This window comes from Portunus trituberculatus, chromosome 14 (assembly GCF_017591435.1).
Source record: "Portunus trituberculatus isolate SZX2019 chromosome 14, ASM1759143v1, whole genome shotgun sequence".
Classification (NCBI taxonomy): Eukaryota; Metazoa; Arthropoda; class Malacostraca; order Decapoda; family Portunidae; genus Portunus; species Portunus trituberculatus.
Genome location: NC_059268.1, coordinates 14899150 through 14916602, shown reverse-complemented (window position 1 = coordinate 14916602; position 17453 = coordinate 14899150). Strand labels below are relative to the sequence as shown.

Here is a 17453-nt window from a genome sequence, read left to right as displayed (position 1 = left end):
CAGCCTCAACAGCCACCTACTCTCACTACACCTGGCAAATTCTCGCTCATACGACCATATTCTGAAACGTCACTACATTCATACGCTCTTACTGACGTGACACTTTTTTTCAGGTATATTTATGGTTTAACCCCTTCAGTATCATGACACGTCTTTATATTTATTCTGGTTACTGTTTGGCAATTTTATACAGCTTCAGAATCTCATGTGGGGTTTAAATAGTGAAGACTCTGGACCATTAATCTTCTGATCTCCATAAACCCTTCCTAATTTAGATAAAATCGTCTAATCACACACAAAATTCATGGTAAGAATGCGTCCCAGTACTGAAGGGGTTAAGAGAGAGATTAGTAAGATTTCTAGAATATGAGTAACAGAAGCACTAAGAAAACCCCCTTCTAGATATCTCTACAGCCTTTCAAAATACTGGTAGTGAGACGGCAGAGCGTTTCTGAATACCGGCTCTTTATCCCAACAAGAGAGAATTTTTATGACCGTTTCTGAGGCATTACTGTTTCTCATTCGCTGGATAAATCTTGTAGGTGCAGCGCAGATGAGTAGCAGGTGTCTTGTGTCTCGTGTCTCGTGTTTCGTGATGGTGTAGATATGTCAGGGCTTCGGTAATTAGTAGCAGCCTCAACTTAACACACACGGGGGACCTCTAACAACATATAGCACACTTCAGAGTGGTAGTGACATAAGTTAATAAGAAGGGAAGGAGGGGAAGAGAGAGAGAGAGAGAGAGAGAGAGAGAGAGAGAGAGAGAGAGAGAGAGAGAGAGAGAGAGAGAGAGAGAGAGAGAGAGAGAGAGAGAGAGAGAGAGAGAGAGAGAGAGAGAGAGAGAGAGAGAGAGAGAGAGAGAGAGAGAGAGAGAGAGAGAGAGAGAGAGAGAGAGAGAGAGAGAGAGAGAGAGAGAGAGAGAGAGAGAGAGAGAGAGAGAGAGAGAGAGAGAGAGAGAGAGAGAGAGAGAGAGAGAGAGAGAGAGAGAGAGAGAGAGAGAGAGAGAGAGAGAGAGAGAGAGAGAGAGAGAGATGCCCGAATGATGCCGTGTTGTCATATTATTAGAAGAGTGAAGTTGTATGAGCAGCGTCGGTCGCCTCTTCCTGGCCTGGTCGTGCCAAGCCAGCGGCCAGGGTCGCCGGTGGGCGGCTTGCGGGGGAGTAGAGCGGCGGTAAGGAATGCAAGGCCCTGGTGTGGGGAGTGAAGGCATAATGTAGATACTGTGAGTGATTCCTACTGTAGTTTGAAAATTATAAACTGCTTAGTAGAATCTGCGAAGGGGAAGTTTTTTATCCTCGAATATTTACCTTAATTTTTTTCTTGATTTGATATATGGCAGACAGGTATTTGAATTCATGAGTGAGTAATGAGTGAAGTGTTAGGGACAAATCACTGCGATCTTTTGTCAAGGCCATGGAACTAATTAAGCGGCTTGAAGGGACGATTGCCTTTTTTTTTTTAGTCGCTTGGTCAAAGGCTAAAATTATTCAAGATGACTTAATTATAGAACACCACCCAGCCAAGAAACAGTATACCATCGCCTCAGGGCTGTACAAAACTGTGAATTCTTCTGCTTGAGTTTCTTTACATACATACACACACACACACACACACACACACACACACACACACACACACACACACACACACACACACACACACACACACACACACCCTTGGCTCCAGTGCTGGTGCTAACCCCGCCTTTCTCCCACGCCGTCCCTACCACGTTCCTAATGCACACTTAAACGTCTGCTGGTAATGACGAGTGGGAGGCACAGGCGTGGCTTGCAGCGTGCCTTACTGCCCTGCCAACGAGGGGGCGGGGCGGATGTAGTTCTTCCTCTCCGTGTTTTTGTATCTTGGCCTCCATACACATTATCGCTGACTGTTTCAATGTATACACTGTTCCCATACACATGCAATTGTGCTCGAGATTATATATGTATCAGTCAGTCATTATGGCATTGAGTTTGACGGGGTTTTTTATGCATTCCTACTTCATGCTACTGTTTGCACGGTCCACTATTATTATTCTTATTAGCTGCTTCAACAGTATTTCAAAGATGTTAGTGTCAATTCAACATACATTAACGCATCAGTAACAGGAAAAACAGCTAAAGAAAACGAGCTAATTACTACGGTTTTTTTAAACAGTCCCAAAGTGAGAGAACAGAGCGCCTGAGAGTAGGAAGTTTTAAGTTATTAGTTAGTGTCCAGCGCAGCGCCGTGACAGTGACGGTAACTCCCGAACACAGTCATGGCGAGACTTCTAAACACTAAACACTGTCGCTTGCTGGTTAGGCACTTTACAGACGCTTACTCATAGAAACTTGCCAGAGAGAGAGAGAGAGAGAGAGAGAGAGAGAGAGAGAGAGAGAGAGAGACAGACAGACAGACAGACAGACAGACAGACAGACAGACAGACAGACAGACAGACAGACAGACAGATAGATAGATAGACAGATAGAGAGAGAGAATTAGAATCAGAATCAGAATCAGAATCACTTTATTTCCATTAACAATGGCTATTCTTTACATGAGTTATTAACATACAAAAAGGTAAAAATAATGCACAAGATTTTAGAACAATGATAATAATAGATAAGAGTAAAAATGATACATTACATTCTAGAATAATAATAACAGATAGCTAAGACAAAAAATAAAAATAAAAAACATTTAAAAAGAAGTAAAAACAAATAAAACCAGGTTTATGACTAAAAGTAAATTTTAAAAAACTAGTAAAATAAGTTTACAACTAAAATGTAAGTGAAGTACAGTCTATTAATATTAGAACAGTGAGTTCAGTCATAAAAGAACGTGCTAACTTATAGCATGAGGAAGATCTTTAGGCGTCTTTTGAAGGAGGACAGTGTGTTTGAGTTTTTAACATGCGAAGGCAAGTCATTCCACAATTTGGGTCCCAAGACAGTGATAGAGCGTTTGCCAGTGTCTGTGTGAGTGAGAGGTGCGTGAACATTATATTGGTGCCGTGTTGTGTAGGTGTGACCCGAGACTTCGCTATGAATAGGCAGGTGCATGTACATACCATCCAGGAAATATTTAGTTTTTCACCTTATATACATGGACGGCAACAGAGAGAGAGAGAGAGAGAGAGAGAGAGAGAGAGAGAGAGAGAGAGAGAGAGAGAGAGAGAGAGAGAGAGAGAGAGAGAGAGAGAGAGAGAGAGAGAGAGAGAGAGAGAGAGAGAGAGAGAGAGAGAGAGAGAGAGAGAGAGAGAGAGAGAGAGAGATGATAAGTGTATACATGCGCGTACGTGTACAAAAACAGAAAGATTTATTTTTTCTCATGAGAGTACGAATGTGTGTAAATTGGACGGCAGCCACTGACAAGACAATTTCTTTATGACGAGAGTGACAAGTGAAGGTTCTGATTCGTCCTCGCCCTACCAAACACCCTTACTTCCTCCATATACTCCTCCTCCTCCTCCTCCTCCTCCTCAACCTGCAACATCGCCCACCTTCCACCTACCACCTACTGTCTCGCCTCCCTCACTCCCTCACCACCTTCATCTTCCATCTCTTCTTGTCCAGGCTACCACTTTATAGGCCAAGAAACCAATTAAAAGTGACGATATGAAGCTTAAAGATCACATATTCGTATTCATTATTCAGTTTGTTGGAAATAGATATAATGGAAAGGTTTAGGATTGAGATCAGGATTATAGTCAGCCAACCCGGTTAATTTTGATTTAAAGTCAGCAATGAGAGTTGAGTGGCGGGTATTATGTCTTCGGCACAGAGACACTTTGTAGTAGATTAGGTCATGATGATCAACAAGGCCCAGGTGGCTTAGAGAGAGAGAGAGAGAGAGAGAGAGAGAGAGAGAGAGAGAGAGAGAGAGAGAGAGAGAGAGAGAGAGAGAGAGAGAGAGAGAGAGAGAGAGAGAGAGAGAGAGAGAGAGAGAGAGAGAGAGAGAGAGAGAGAGAGAGAGAGAGAGAGAGAGAGAGAGAGAGAGAGAGAGAGAGAGAGAGAGAGAGAGAGAGAGAGAGAGAGAGAGAGAGAGAGAGAGAGAGAGAGAGAGAGAGAGAGAGAGAGAGAGAGAGAGAGAGAGAGAGAGAGAGAGAGAGAGAGAGAGAGAGAGAGAGAGAGAGAGAGAGAGAGAGAGAGAGAGAGAGAGAGAGAGAGAGAGAGAGAGAGAGAGAGAGAGAGAGAGAGAGAGAGAGAGAGAGAGAGAGAGAGAGAGAGAGAGAGAGAGAGAGAGAGAGAGAGAGAGAGAGAGAGAGAGAGAGAGAGAGAGAGAGAGAGAGAGAGAGAGAGAGAGAGAGAGAGAGAGAGAGAGAGAGAGAGAGAGAGAGAGAGAGAGAGAGAGAGAGAGAGAGAGAGAGAGAGAGAGAGAGAGAGAGAGAGAGAGAGAGAGAGAGAGAGAGAGAGAGAGAGAGAGAGAGAGAGAGAGAGAGAGAGAGAGAGAGAGAGAGAGAGAGAGAGAGAGAGAGAGAGAGAGAGAGAGAGAGAGAGAGAGAGAGAGAGAGAGAGAGAGAGAGAGAGAGAGAGAGAGAGAGAGAGAGAGAGAGAGAGAGAGAGAGAGAGAGAGAGAGAGAGAGAGAGAGAGGAGCTTGCTGAGTTGCGCACACACACACACACACACACACACACACACACACACACACACACACACACACACACACACACACACACACACACACACACACACACACACACACACCACCACCACCACCACCACCACCATCACCAAGAAAAACAACAAGTGTGTACAACTGCTACATCAACAACAAGTGTGTGTGTGTTCTTATTCCTACTATATCTTTTACGAAAATAGTAGATATTATGCTGATACACTACATATAAATCATTGTTTTATTGATTCCCTGTTGTTGTTGTCGTTGTGGCTTGCCTGGTCGTCGTTCACACACCTGCGCCAGAGTGTAGCACTGTCGACAGGTTCTATGGACGCCCTAATGTTGAGTCTACGCTTAATTAATCCTGGCACAAGCGAGACGTGTTTCCCCGATGCTTAATGAATGACGTCACGGTAAATAAACTTTATGGCTGGAGGGTATTTTGAGAATATTTGCGTTCTCCGTCTGTATGTGACCTTGTATTCGTTCGCAGACATGGATAAAGTGAAAACTGTACTGAAAAAGTCACTTACGGGGGTATTTTGAGAATATTTCCGTTCTTTGTCCTTATGTGAACTTGTATTCGTTCGCAGACATGAATAAAGTGAAAGCTGTACTGAAAAACTAACTTAGGCGGTATTTTGAGAATATTTGCGTTCTCTCTCCGTATGTAGCCTTGTATTCGTTCGCAAATATGAATAAAGTGAAAGCTGTATTGAAGTCACTTGGTGCTTGGATGCTATTCTCTTCTGTTTTTGTTTACCAGTCAGCTGCTCACTTCCTCTCGTTGGCCGCTCCATCACTTAAGTTGGTTCACGTTTGGCAAACTTTACTGTTAGACGAATTTATGTGTAAGCTTCCCATATTTCAAGCTTAACCAAAAGACATGGAAAGAAAAGCAGACGTGGCAAAAATGTTTATGAGGTATGTAGGTCAGCTAAATGTGCCACAATAAAGTGTAGAGGGAAGGAAGTGAGAAGCGGTGGCGTCTGAATACCAAGAGGAAACGCCAGTACGAGACTGTTACGGTAAGGAAGCTGGTGGGCAGGAAATTACTAATATTATTCACTTCCGGATGTTTTCACCATTTATGACGTAACATCCATGTGCAAGCACCCTTATAAACCCCCATAACTTTTAGTGCAGTGCGTTTAGAATAGAAAAAAGACACTTGAGTACTAACATTATTCCCTTCCGAATCTTTTGCACCATTCATGACGTAACATACGAGTACATGTGCAAGAACCCCCATATCTTCTACTACAGTGCGTTTAGAATAGAGAAAAGACACTTGAGAATGCAGCGACTATTTTTCTCAGTGGATCATTGAATTAAAAACCACATTTCTTATCTTTCTTTAGTCCCTTCAGTACCATGACGTGTTTTTATATTCATTTTTTTTTTTTTTCATGCAGGAGAGAAGGCCAGCCAAGGGCAACTTTAAAAAATGACCAAATTTTAAAAAGGCCCACATTTTTCTGCTTCATACAGCTTCAGAAACTCATGTGGGTATTAAAATAGTGAAGGTTCGGGCCATTAATCTTCTGACCTCCATAGACCCTTGCTAATATCAATAAAATGGTCTAATCGCACACAAAGCTCACGATAAAAACGCGTCCCAGTACTGGAAAAGTTAATAATCTGTATAAAAATCAACTCTCAACTCAGTATACAAAATAAAACAATGACTAGAGTAAGAATATTCACCGACAGCTTTAAATAGAACGATGTGCACAAGGAAAACAACTCAAGCTTTATAATGGGAGGACATGTTTCCCTCCCAAAGCTCCACTGGTGACGACACTGGTGGGCTGCTGCTGGAGAGAAGGTTAGAGTGAGTGATTTGGAGGTATTGTTGATCGCGGCAGGAGGTGTGGACGGAAGTAGTAATTCGAGGTCGTCACAAGGAAGAGGGGTAGGAAGAACAGAAGGCGTGGCGAGGGTACACTGCATCCATCTTTGCTTCGTATACACAGAGAGAGAGAGAGAGAGAGAGAGAGAGAGAGAGAGAGAGAGAGAGAGAGAGAGAGAGAGAGAGAGAGAGAGAGAGAGAGATATTCATCACTGTTTGATGTTGGTAATACTGCCACAACACCAAAAATATCGTAGCTGGGAATCCCACCACCTCACAGTGCTGCCAACGATTCTCTCTCTCTCTCTCTCTCTCTCTCTCTCTCTGTGTGTGTGTGTGTGTGTGTGTGTGTGTGTGTGTGTGTGTGTGTGCATGTGTGTTTCACTGTTTGATCTGCTGCAGTCTCTGACGAGACAGCCAGACGTTACCCTACGGAACGAGCTCAGAGCTCATTATTTCCGATCTTCGGATAGGCCTGAGACCAGGCACACACCACACACCGGAACAACAAGGTCACAACTCCTCGATTTACATCCCGTACCTACTCACTGCTAGGTGAACAGGGGCTACACGTGAAAGGAGACACACCCAAATTGTGTTTATGTTTGTGTTTATGTGTGTGTGTGTGTGTGTGTGTGTTTCAGTGTTTGATCTGCTGCAGTCTCTGACGAGACAGCCAGACGTTACCCTACGGAACGAAACGAGCTCAGAGCTCATTATTTCCGATCTTCGGAGAGGCCTGAGACCAGGCACACATCACACACCGGAACAACAAGGTCACAACTCCTCGATTTACATCCCGTATCTACTCACTGCTAGGTGAACAGGGGCTACACGTGAAAGGAGACACACCCAAATTGTGTTTGTGTTTGTGTTTATGTGTGTGTGTGTGTGTGTGTGTGTGTGTGTGTGTGTGTGTGTGTGTGTGTGTGTGTGTGTGTGTGTGTGTGTGTGTGTGTGTGTGTGTGTGTGTGTGTGTGTGTGTGTGTGTGTGTGTGTGTGTGTGTGTGTGTGTGTGTGTGTGTGTGTGTGTGTGTGTGTGTGTGTGTGTATGATATATTATGAACACTGACATGAATGAGAGCAGGAATGAACGAGCAGATATGTAGGTATTCAGATTTTCTTTTTTTTGCGGAGGACCTTTGTTACTATTTTTCTATGTTTTGTGGTGATAAATTGCGATACTAATTAGAAAATACATGGACTGGACGGTTGCTTGATTGGTTTAGTGCCTCGCAACAGGAAGAGATCGTGGAAGAGCGGGTTGCTACATTCGGCAATGCCAAACTATTTCGGTTCTCGTGCTCTTTGACTACAAGGAAATCATCCATGGCCTTTGCTGCACAATGAAATATATTACTAAACGTACACAGGAAGTTGAACAATAATTTTCGGTTACTGTTGTGTGTCGCGCGTGTAGGGGCGCGTTGTGAGGCAGGTGCCCAGATTCCCTGGCGGCCCATCCCTTGCTGCAGAGGTCTGAGCCTGGCCTCGGATTCTCAACCACTGTTGTGTTTCACCTCCATTATTTCAAAAGACTTTATCAAAATTTACACGAAATTCTTAAGATATTTTTACGGTTCTTAAGGTAGACTGACAAGATTTCTACATTATCAACTGGAGAAACTCTTGAAAAACCCCGCCAATCATCTCTGTGGCCCTTGAAAACAGTTGTGGTGAAAGAGCAGAGCGTTTCCGAATACTGACCCTGGCTGTTGCTGCTGGCTGCTGGAGGCGTTACGTAGCGGCATGAAGTACAGGGAGTGGTGTTGAGTGGGAAGGGAATAGAAATGGGAATGGGAAGGACGCCATCCATACTTATTACGACACTGTTCTGATGGTAAGCAAGATAAGTGTTACATCCGCCATGTGGGGAACCAGTGGCCCCTTCAGCGTCGCGGCCCGCTGACCCACATTCCGGAGGGGAGTGAGGCGAGGTACCTATGCCAGCGGGGCACTGCGTAGAGCAGCGTGCATGAGTTGCTGACTGCTTGGGGCACGACCGAGTTACATTACAGATACTTTGGTGACATGTTTATGGTGGATGCACTCAAATCACCTTTACGGAGAGCCTGTGTGACATTAACGCCTTCAGTACATTGACGCGTTTCCATATTCATTCTGGTTACTATTTGATAATTTATGCGGGATTAAAATAGTGAAGACTGCGGCCATTAATCTTCTGACCTTCATAGATGTCAATAAAATGGTCTAATCGTACACAAGCCCACAAGGTATAAATAAAAAAAATTAGAAAAAGTCTTGGGTAAAAATGTGTCCCAGTACTGAAGAGGTTAAGACGATCAAACACCTTGGTTTTAAGTGTGTCGTTGTCAATCCCTCACTCTTCTTCACTTCATAACCTTTGCTTGCCCTAACATCTTGCCCCTGACATTCTCTTAAATTGAGGTCAACAACTTCACATCATCGACGCATTTACGAATCTACAATATGACGTAAAATATCCTCATGAAATTACGCAGACTAACTAAATCTTCCTCTCTTAACCCCTTTAGTACTGAGACACATTTTTCACCATGACTTTTGGATATAATTGGACGATTTATATACATTAGGAAAAGTGTGTGGAGGTCAAAAGATTACTGGTCTGAGTCTTTACTGTTCTATTCCCCACATAAGTTTCTGAACCTGTATAAAGTCACCATATAGTAAGCAAAATGAATATGAAAATGCCTCCTGGTACTGGAGAGGTTAAAACGTTATACTTCCCTGGAGAGTTTTTTTTTCTTTCTTTCTTTTTTGGCGGATTGCGTGAGTTTCTAATATTTCGAAAGATTTCAGCTGCAACACACACACACACACACACACACACACACACACACACACACACACACACACACACACACACACACACACACACACACACACACACACACACACACACACACACACACACACACACACACACACACACACTCTCTAACAATGCATGTGATTACTTTCAATACGGACCATAAACAAGTGTTGCGTGAGTTATATCAAGCAAGTGTATCTGTGTTGTCTGTTTCTTTCAGCAATATTTTGAGTGCAGGTGGCTACTACACCTGGCACCTACGTGCTCGCATACACACACACACACACACACACACACACACACACACACACACACACACACACACACACACACACACACACACACACACACACACACACACACACACACACACACACACACACACACACACACACACACCAATACCCACATGCAATACACAAGTGTTACGTGAGTTCTGGACCGTATTCAGCTGTGTTGTTCTATTTGTTTCTAGCAGCAATGTTTGGGTGCAGGTGGCTACCTCACCTGGCACTGTCCCCCTGGCTCAGCTACGTGTTGACTCACTTCTCTCCTGCGTCACGATATGTAATATGACTCAGGTAGATGCAATCATGACACACCACAAAAAAATGCTTCAATGAATCAGTTAACACCTAAATAAGTCACTGATTGACACACACACACACACACACACACACACACACACACACACACACACACACACACACACTCGACTCACAATCGAGAGGCCCGGGTTCGAGTCCCGGCGCGGCGAGGCAAATGGGCAAGCCTCTTAATGTGTGGCCCCTGTTCACCTAGCAGTAAATAGGTACGGGATGTAACTCGAGGGGTTTGTGGCCTCGCTGTCCCGGTGGTGGAGTGTGTTGTGGTCTCAGTCCTACCCGAAGATCGGTCTATGAGCTCTGAGCTCGCTCTGTAATGGGGAAGACTGGATGGGTGACCAGCAGACGACCGAGGTGAATTACACATATTTGGGTGTCTCCTTTCACATGTAGCCGCTGTTCACCTAGCAGTGAGTAGGTACGAGATGTAAATCGAGGAGTTGTAACCTTGTTGTCCCGGTGTGTGGTGTGTGCCTGGTCTCAGGCCTATCCGAAGATCGGAAATAATGAGCTCTGAGCTCGTTCCGTAGGGTAACGTCTGGCTGTCTCGTCAGAGACTGCAGCAGATCAAACAGTGAAACACACACACACACTGTTGATCGATCTCGTATATTATGCCTAGGTGATCAATACAAACTTGAGTTCGTTCTGCCAAAAGAATGAAGTGACGTCAAAGAAAGTTTGAAGAGTTCCTATGTGTGTGTTCTGTCTCCACCCGGCACACAGATGGTCAGTTTTACGAGCTGCTTAGGCTACGCAGTCATCGAAGCTTGAGTTCCAACTCTATTTTCTGTGTGTGGATGAGAGAGAGAGAGAGAGAGAGAGAGAGAGAGAGAGAGAGAGAGAGAGAGATCAGTGTGTTGTGGTTGAGCACAGTCCACCGGTGCCAGGGTGCCAGATCCGCGCCGCTCCGCCGTGTAGGTCCATCCATCACCGCGCCATTCACTGCTCCTTGGGTACTCTCGGCGACCCACACTTTGGGTTACGCCTCCCCTCGCTAGTACCAAGAGTACGCCCGCCACGACCAGTGCTTGTTCAGTTCCGTGATGGTGTCGAGTGGTGCGATGTTATGCTGGGAAATTGAAACTGCTCATTGAACGGAATACAGGATATTCACACACTTGTGTTCGTTCTCGATATACATACATACATATATATATATATATATATATATATATATATATATATATATATATATATATATATATATATATATATATATATATATATATATATATATATATATATATATATATTATCTGCGCGCATATAAATATCTAAAATTAGTCTCCTTGATGAAAAGTTTCAAATAACAATGCGCACTTCCTCCAGGTTCGAGAAGTCCCAGATATGGTGCCGAGTGTGATGACATGTTGAACTATCGTGCATTGTGTGTTCTCTTTCTGCGATTCCCATCTGAGTAATTTGTAACAGCGTCTGAACAGTTTGCCTGCCCAGCGGTGTGTTGGTGTTCCGACTCGCAACAGAAACATTAAACGTTGTGTGGCGTGGCGCGGCGCTGCAAAGCCAACTGACAGTACTGATTTCAGCATTTGTCCAGGTAACGAACTACACACCTTGGTCCCTCATTGTTCACCCCTCACACCACCTTGCCATTCTTCATAACACTGTGTTGCTATGTACTTGGCAGAGAGAGAGAGAGAGAGAGAGAGAGAGAGAGAGAGAGAGAGAGAGAGAGAGAGAGAGAGAGAGAGAGAGAGAGACTACACTAATGTAACCGTGACTATGGAGAACAGATTACAGTTCCAACACTGCACGTTCACCTTTCACTGGAGTTTATATATGGTCACCAAGTTATCTTTACTTACAACGACAATTAGATGAAGGGCTGAACTCCTCGTGGGTAGCAAGATAGAAGTTAACAGCAGAAAAAAATATATTGTTTCGTACTTAACGCTTCATAATTGAGAATATCATTTATTTTATACTTCCGTTGTTGTACTCTAATGATATAGAAATTAAAAGCAGATAGCGTCGTGTATAGCAAAGAGTGAATATAACACACACACACACACACACACACACACACACACACACACACACACACACACACACACACACACACACATACAACAGAGAGAGAGAGAGAGAGAGAGAGAGAGAGAGAGAGAGAGAAATTTCTGTTCAGGCTGAGTGCCATAATTTTTAGCCCAACTGGCACTGAACGTTTGGCACTGGTAACGACTTCCTTGAACCAGCTTGCGGCGTGACGGTGTTGGTGAGACGTGACGGCGCGACCCACCACCCTTCCATCAAAATAGCTCGTCTCTCTCTCTCTCTCTCTCTCTCTCTCTCTCTCTCTCTCTCTGTCTCTCTCTCTGTGTGTGTGTGTGTGTGTGTGTGTGTGTGTGTGTGTGTGTGTGTGTGTTACGTTCAGCCATTTTTATTCATGTTATGTCGTTTATGTCTTTTTTTTATTCTCAAACACTTTTTTTTCATTTGACAGAGCATTCAGAAAGAGAGAGAGAGAGAGAGAGAGAGAGAGAGAGAGAGAGAGAGAGAGAGAGAGAGAGAGAGAGAGAGAGGGGCGGAGTCAGCGATCACACAGTTGACTTTTGTGACCTCAAAGAACAAAACAATTCAAGGTCAATCTGTTGTTTATTTCAATGGAGAGAAGGAAGAACGTCGGGGGGGAGGGTGGGTGGCTTGGCGAATTTATTTAAACGTTCCTTTTATATCGGAAACTAGTCGTAAAGAGAATATTAATGTGCTTCTCTCTCTCTCTCTCTCTCTCTCTCTCTCTCTCTACCAATGAAGCAATTTCAAGTATAATATTCGTTTAATTCATCAACAATATACGTATTTCTTTTTTTGTGTGTGTGGTTCTCAATATCAATTTTTATATTACATTAGAGAAGAATATCCTTTTTGTAAAGTGTCAAAATTAATTTACTGTAACTATCCAATGAATTATAAGCTGTCAAGGATAAGTGGCGTGGGTGTTGTCGTCACTACTGCAGTGTTAATAGTTCTGTCATCGATGAGTTATTAAAACAATTAAGAATGATCTCTCAGCTTCCTTCCCTATAAAGCATTAACGACACTACAAAAAAAACCTTACTCATAATTAAGTGCATATTTCTTACATTTCTTACTAGATTCACACGTTTATTATTTCACTGTTCTATGGAGAAAACGTTACATTCTTTTCATAAATCAAATAGTTTCGAAGTATAAAGAACATCAATAAAATATCTTTACCTTATCTGAAAACATGTTAATTTATCACAAAGTATGAAAATATTTATGGACCTTCACATCTTTTTCTGTTTGTTTCTGGCTGGATATCTTTACTGTACATGTTTTATCCATTCATCTTGAAGTTCCTAGTAAGAACATCGTCCTCTAGGAAACAAAACATGGACTGTGCACGCGTGGCCCATATTCTGAAACGCTTTCGCGCCTCACCTCCACTACTTCAGGAGGCTTTGTTTAAATGTACACAAGTTTTTAAATGTTTTCACGGTTCTAGAGGTAGGGTGATAAGATTTCTATATTATTAATCATAGAAATTCTCTTGAAAACCGTGCTTATCATCTATGTGGCCCTTGGAAAATAGTCGTGGTGAGAGAGCAGTGTTTTGAGTATATATAGCTTGTCCGACACTTTCCGTTTTACACGCCTAGAGACGGACGCGACATTGCTGATAACTGACAATAGACCAGAAGGATGACAAAAATACTCCTTATCAATCGGAAAGAATGCCACAAAGGAAAGTGAAGGTACTTGAGAGATGGATGGTGGACACGTTTAGAAATATAGATGTAGAGAGGGGAGGGGGAAGATTGTTGTGCCAGGCAGCTTCCCTCCTTGGGTCATCTGGCACGTGCAACCTGTGTGTCAGTGGGTCATTATGGCTGCTATTGGCCTGCCAGTCTTACTCTTTGCTCAGTGTGAATGAAGCGTGTGGTGGTGATGTGTTGATGTGCTCGTGATGGTCAAACAGAATTCAAACTATATTCAACACTGAAATTGCACGGAACTATTTATTATAATCAAGCTGTGAGAAAGTGACATATCTTGGCTCACAGATAATGATTACATAACCAGCCACAGGTGTGTAGTGTGGCGTGGGTGCTCCTAACAGTAAACAGTGAGTTCTTTCCCTCTTCAACTGCCGCTTTACCAAGAATTTTAAGCATTTAGCTGTATGTATTGCCTTGGCTTCACGCTCTTGAGCAGTCTGTTTGGTGGCTCGTTGCATTCAACAAACAACAACGTACAGCGTACACTCCACGGAATTATTAACGAATATTTCACTAATTATTCTCTACAAGTACTGCTCCACTTTCTTATTCTCTTTCATTAAGCCATATCGGATTATTCCTTCATCAATATTTCTTATTTACATTTACATTTTCCTCTTATTGAAAAATATTTAAAAAGATTCAAGCTACAGGCTATTCTGTGAAAAAACAGCCCGTGAAATGATGAGTTTGTGTCGTCACTTCCCTGTCATTAAAGTATAAAGACATAAGAACATAATAACAACGTTTCCTAATTGCATAAGGCTTAAATAATTCACAGGGAGAGCGCTGAAATACAGGTGTGTTTGTATTCGAGTATTATGTGAGGATAACATGATGAAAGCCATGCGGGAAATTAAAAATTAAACCAAATGTAAAAATTATGTGTCAGTGATGTGGACTCAGATGACATTTACGTGTGACTCTGATGAACAGTGACAAGGTGTGTGGATCAAGAGTGACAATAACGTGTATGTGAGTGAACTGAAGAGCTGGATCTACTCACACTAACACTATACTTCGTGCTGAGAAGTGATTTGTTGTGATAAGGCGTCTATTACACCCACTCAAATATTTCTTCTTTGTTTCATCGCTTCGTTTATTTTCCAACCTAAAATCTTCCGTAGTTCTCCTTCAAGTCTCCGTTTTCACAAGTAAATGACGATACAGGAGGTAGGCTACACGTGCTCTCACCTTTCAAACTGCCATAGGGACTTCCCAAACGCCACAAACATCATTAATTGGATCATCACAATGTTTTACCTCCGTTAATAAGGTAGATTTAGAATTAATCCCTTCAGTACCAGGACGCGTTTTCATATTACTATTTGGCGATTTTATACAGCTTCAGAAACATATATTTGGGATTAGAATAGTAAAAAATCTGGCCATTAATCTTTTGACCTCCACAGATCCTTCCTTATCCAAATGAAATCGTTTAATCATACCCAAAAGTCAAGGTAAAAATGCTTCTCAGTATAGAAGGGATTAAACTATATGTATAATGGTAAAAACAACACTGAAAACTCCAATGACTTCCGCTACAGCTCGTTAAATACGGTGATATAAAGTCGAAACGCTCAAGCATGGAGAGCTCTGATAGCGCAAAGTATGACGTCAAAGAAACGCTTGACTCTATCTGCCTTGATTGGAGTAATGGTGTTGGTAAAGGCAGGGAAGAGGAGGAAGGAATACGTAACAGTGGTGTAGATAGCGGTGAGAAATATAACCGAGTGATGATTTCCTGCACATGTAGTACTCTTATCTACGTAATGCAGCGCATTTTTATACAGGCAACACTCGAGAATATTTTATTGGAGATCTTATGTAGCGTTGATAATACAATCCCTCCCTTTATGCAACAGCAACAACAACAACAACACACACACACACACACACACACTCTCTCTCTCTCTCTCTCTCATAGCACACACACACACACACACACACACAGTGTGTGTGTGTGTGTGTGTGTGTGTGTAAAATTAAAGCAATGGAAATAACATTGTAAAGAGTAAGAATATGCAAACAAATAAGCAGTCTTCATTTGACAAAAAAGAAACAAGGCAATACAAGAAATGAAAAAGACAATGTGACTTGCTTACCTTCAACAACTCTGCAGAGACAATTACATCTTTCACTTTTCCTTTCTTTCATTGTCACACTTCTTGCTGGCAACTTCTTCCATGACTGCTGAAGCTTTTGCTGAGCCACAAACACCCTCACTGTTATCTGTCAAAATCACAGCAGTGTTTCCCAATTTGACCAATGACATGGATGTGTTCTGGCTTTGAACAAACACTTCGAATCCTGCTTACCCTTTCACATGACTCCTTCGAGGGAATGAAAGGTTCAGGAGTAAGAGATGATATAATGCCTCTATAGTTCATAAAAATTAAAGCAAAACACAGTATATTTAAGATGGTACATTACAGCTGTGGAGTGAGTGGATTGACAGAAAAGATAGAAGTTGTATATTTTGTTTCTTCTCATAAGCTCATGAATGTACTTTCAATTAGTTTTATGTGTTACATATTTGAAAGAAAACTCAGTTATGCCATGTATTAATTTAGTGACATTCTGAAGTTACATCTTGATCTGATCTTACTGCTTTTCCCTTTTGCCAAGTCTTTCAGATTTTGTATCCATGCTCTGTTTATCTGATTTCCTGCATTTCTCCATCTCTCCTGACTTTTTTTTTTCAATATATTAAATCTTGGTTTGTCTTGGACAGCAAGATGCAACTGCTTTATTATATAATTGAGATAGACAGAAAATTAATAGAGAACATGAGAATGATCAATGACAGACTTGCACCATCTCATCACCCAATATGTAGCTCCCATACCTTTAAAGATTTATCCACCATGGCACCAAGAGTCTTGCTTTCTATTCCAATTATACAGTACATATGTATATACTTGTAGTTTCAACATGTGACAACCCTCGTGCTTTGCTCACCTTTCAGGCCTCCTAAAGGATCAGGAATTCGAGAGCCTTCAAAATCTGAAGGTCCTGGTTCCGAGCCTCAGTGGCAAGGAGATTCTTGGAGGCGACCCAATCGTTGGGACCAGTCACCACAAACTCCCGCACAGCAGTCCATGCCTTCCACACCACAGCCTGTCCAGTCTGCAGAGCCACAAGCAAATCTCGTCAGGGTGAGATACCACTGATCATTTCTTGTCAGTTACCGACTGATTGCTTTGCCAGTCAAGATGTCATTAATTCAAATTGCCATACCAGCAAGGGTCATGCACAATATCATGGTGTACATATGATAAACAGGTTTTATTATCATGATACATTCTTTAAATTCAGATAATAAAACCTGATGGTTGAGAACTCTAACTTAGTCTTTGAAGGTAAAGTATATCTTTTACATCTAAGAAACTCCAATTTATAGTTATAAAACTGTGGTCAGAATTGTCAGTTTTAATTCATAAAGTTAAATCAGGAAAGAACATATGATGAAGACACATCATGAACACTAGTGACAAGTGGAAATAATTAGCTAGTTATGAATAGCTTACATTAGTGCAGCAGAAACATCATTTACAGCATAATAGCTAGGATAAGGAAATACAGAAAGGTATATCAGTGGAAGGTAAAAATTTCATCAGATGTGCACCTGTAACATTAAACATCAATACACATAACTTGTTTACATGGTTGTGCTCTACTTGTCTGCATATGCCTTTACTGACACATCCACTGGATCCTGTAATTCTTTCTGACCCATTACTACCACACTGCATTACATAACAGTAACTAATTCCCAATATGCTTCATACATACAGTGAAGACGATGTAT

At 42.2% G+C, this 17453-nt stretch overlaps 1 protein-coding gene across 20 annotated transcripts in view; it reads left to right on the top strand.

The window, feature by feature from the left end:
• LOC123503394 (trichohyalin-like) overlaps nucleotides 1-17453 on the top strand; it is a 53611-nt gene that overhangs the window by 16427 nt on the left and 19731 nt on the right. For 19 of the 20 annotated variants that reach the window (XM_045253126.1, XM_045253124.1, XM_045253121.1 and 16 more), the window contains exon 3: nucleotides 16611-16800. In XM_045253126.1, coding sequence (XP_045109061.1) covers nucleotides 16611-16800 — 190 coding nt within the window. Of the gene's footprint in view, nucleotides 1-16610; nucleotides 16801-17453 lie in introns of those variants that run through there. The other variant, XM_045253135.1, reaches the window with a different exon arrangement.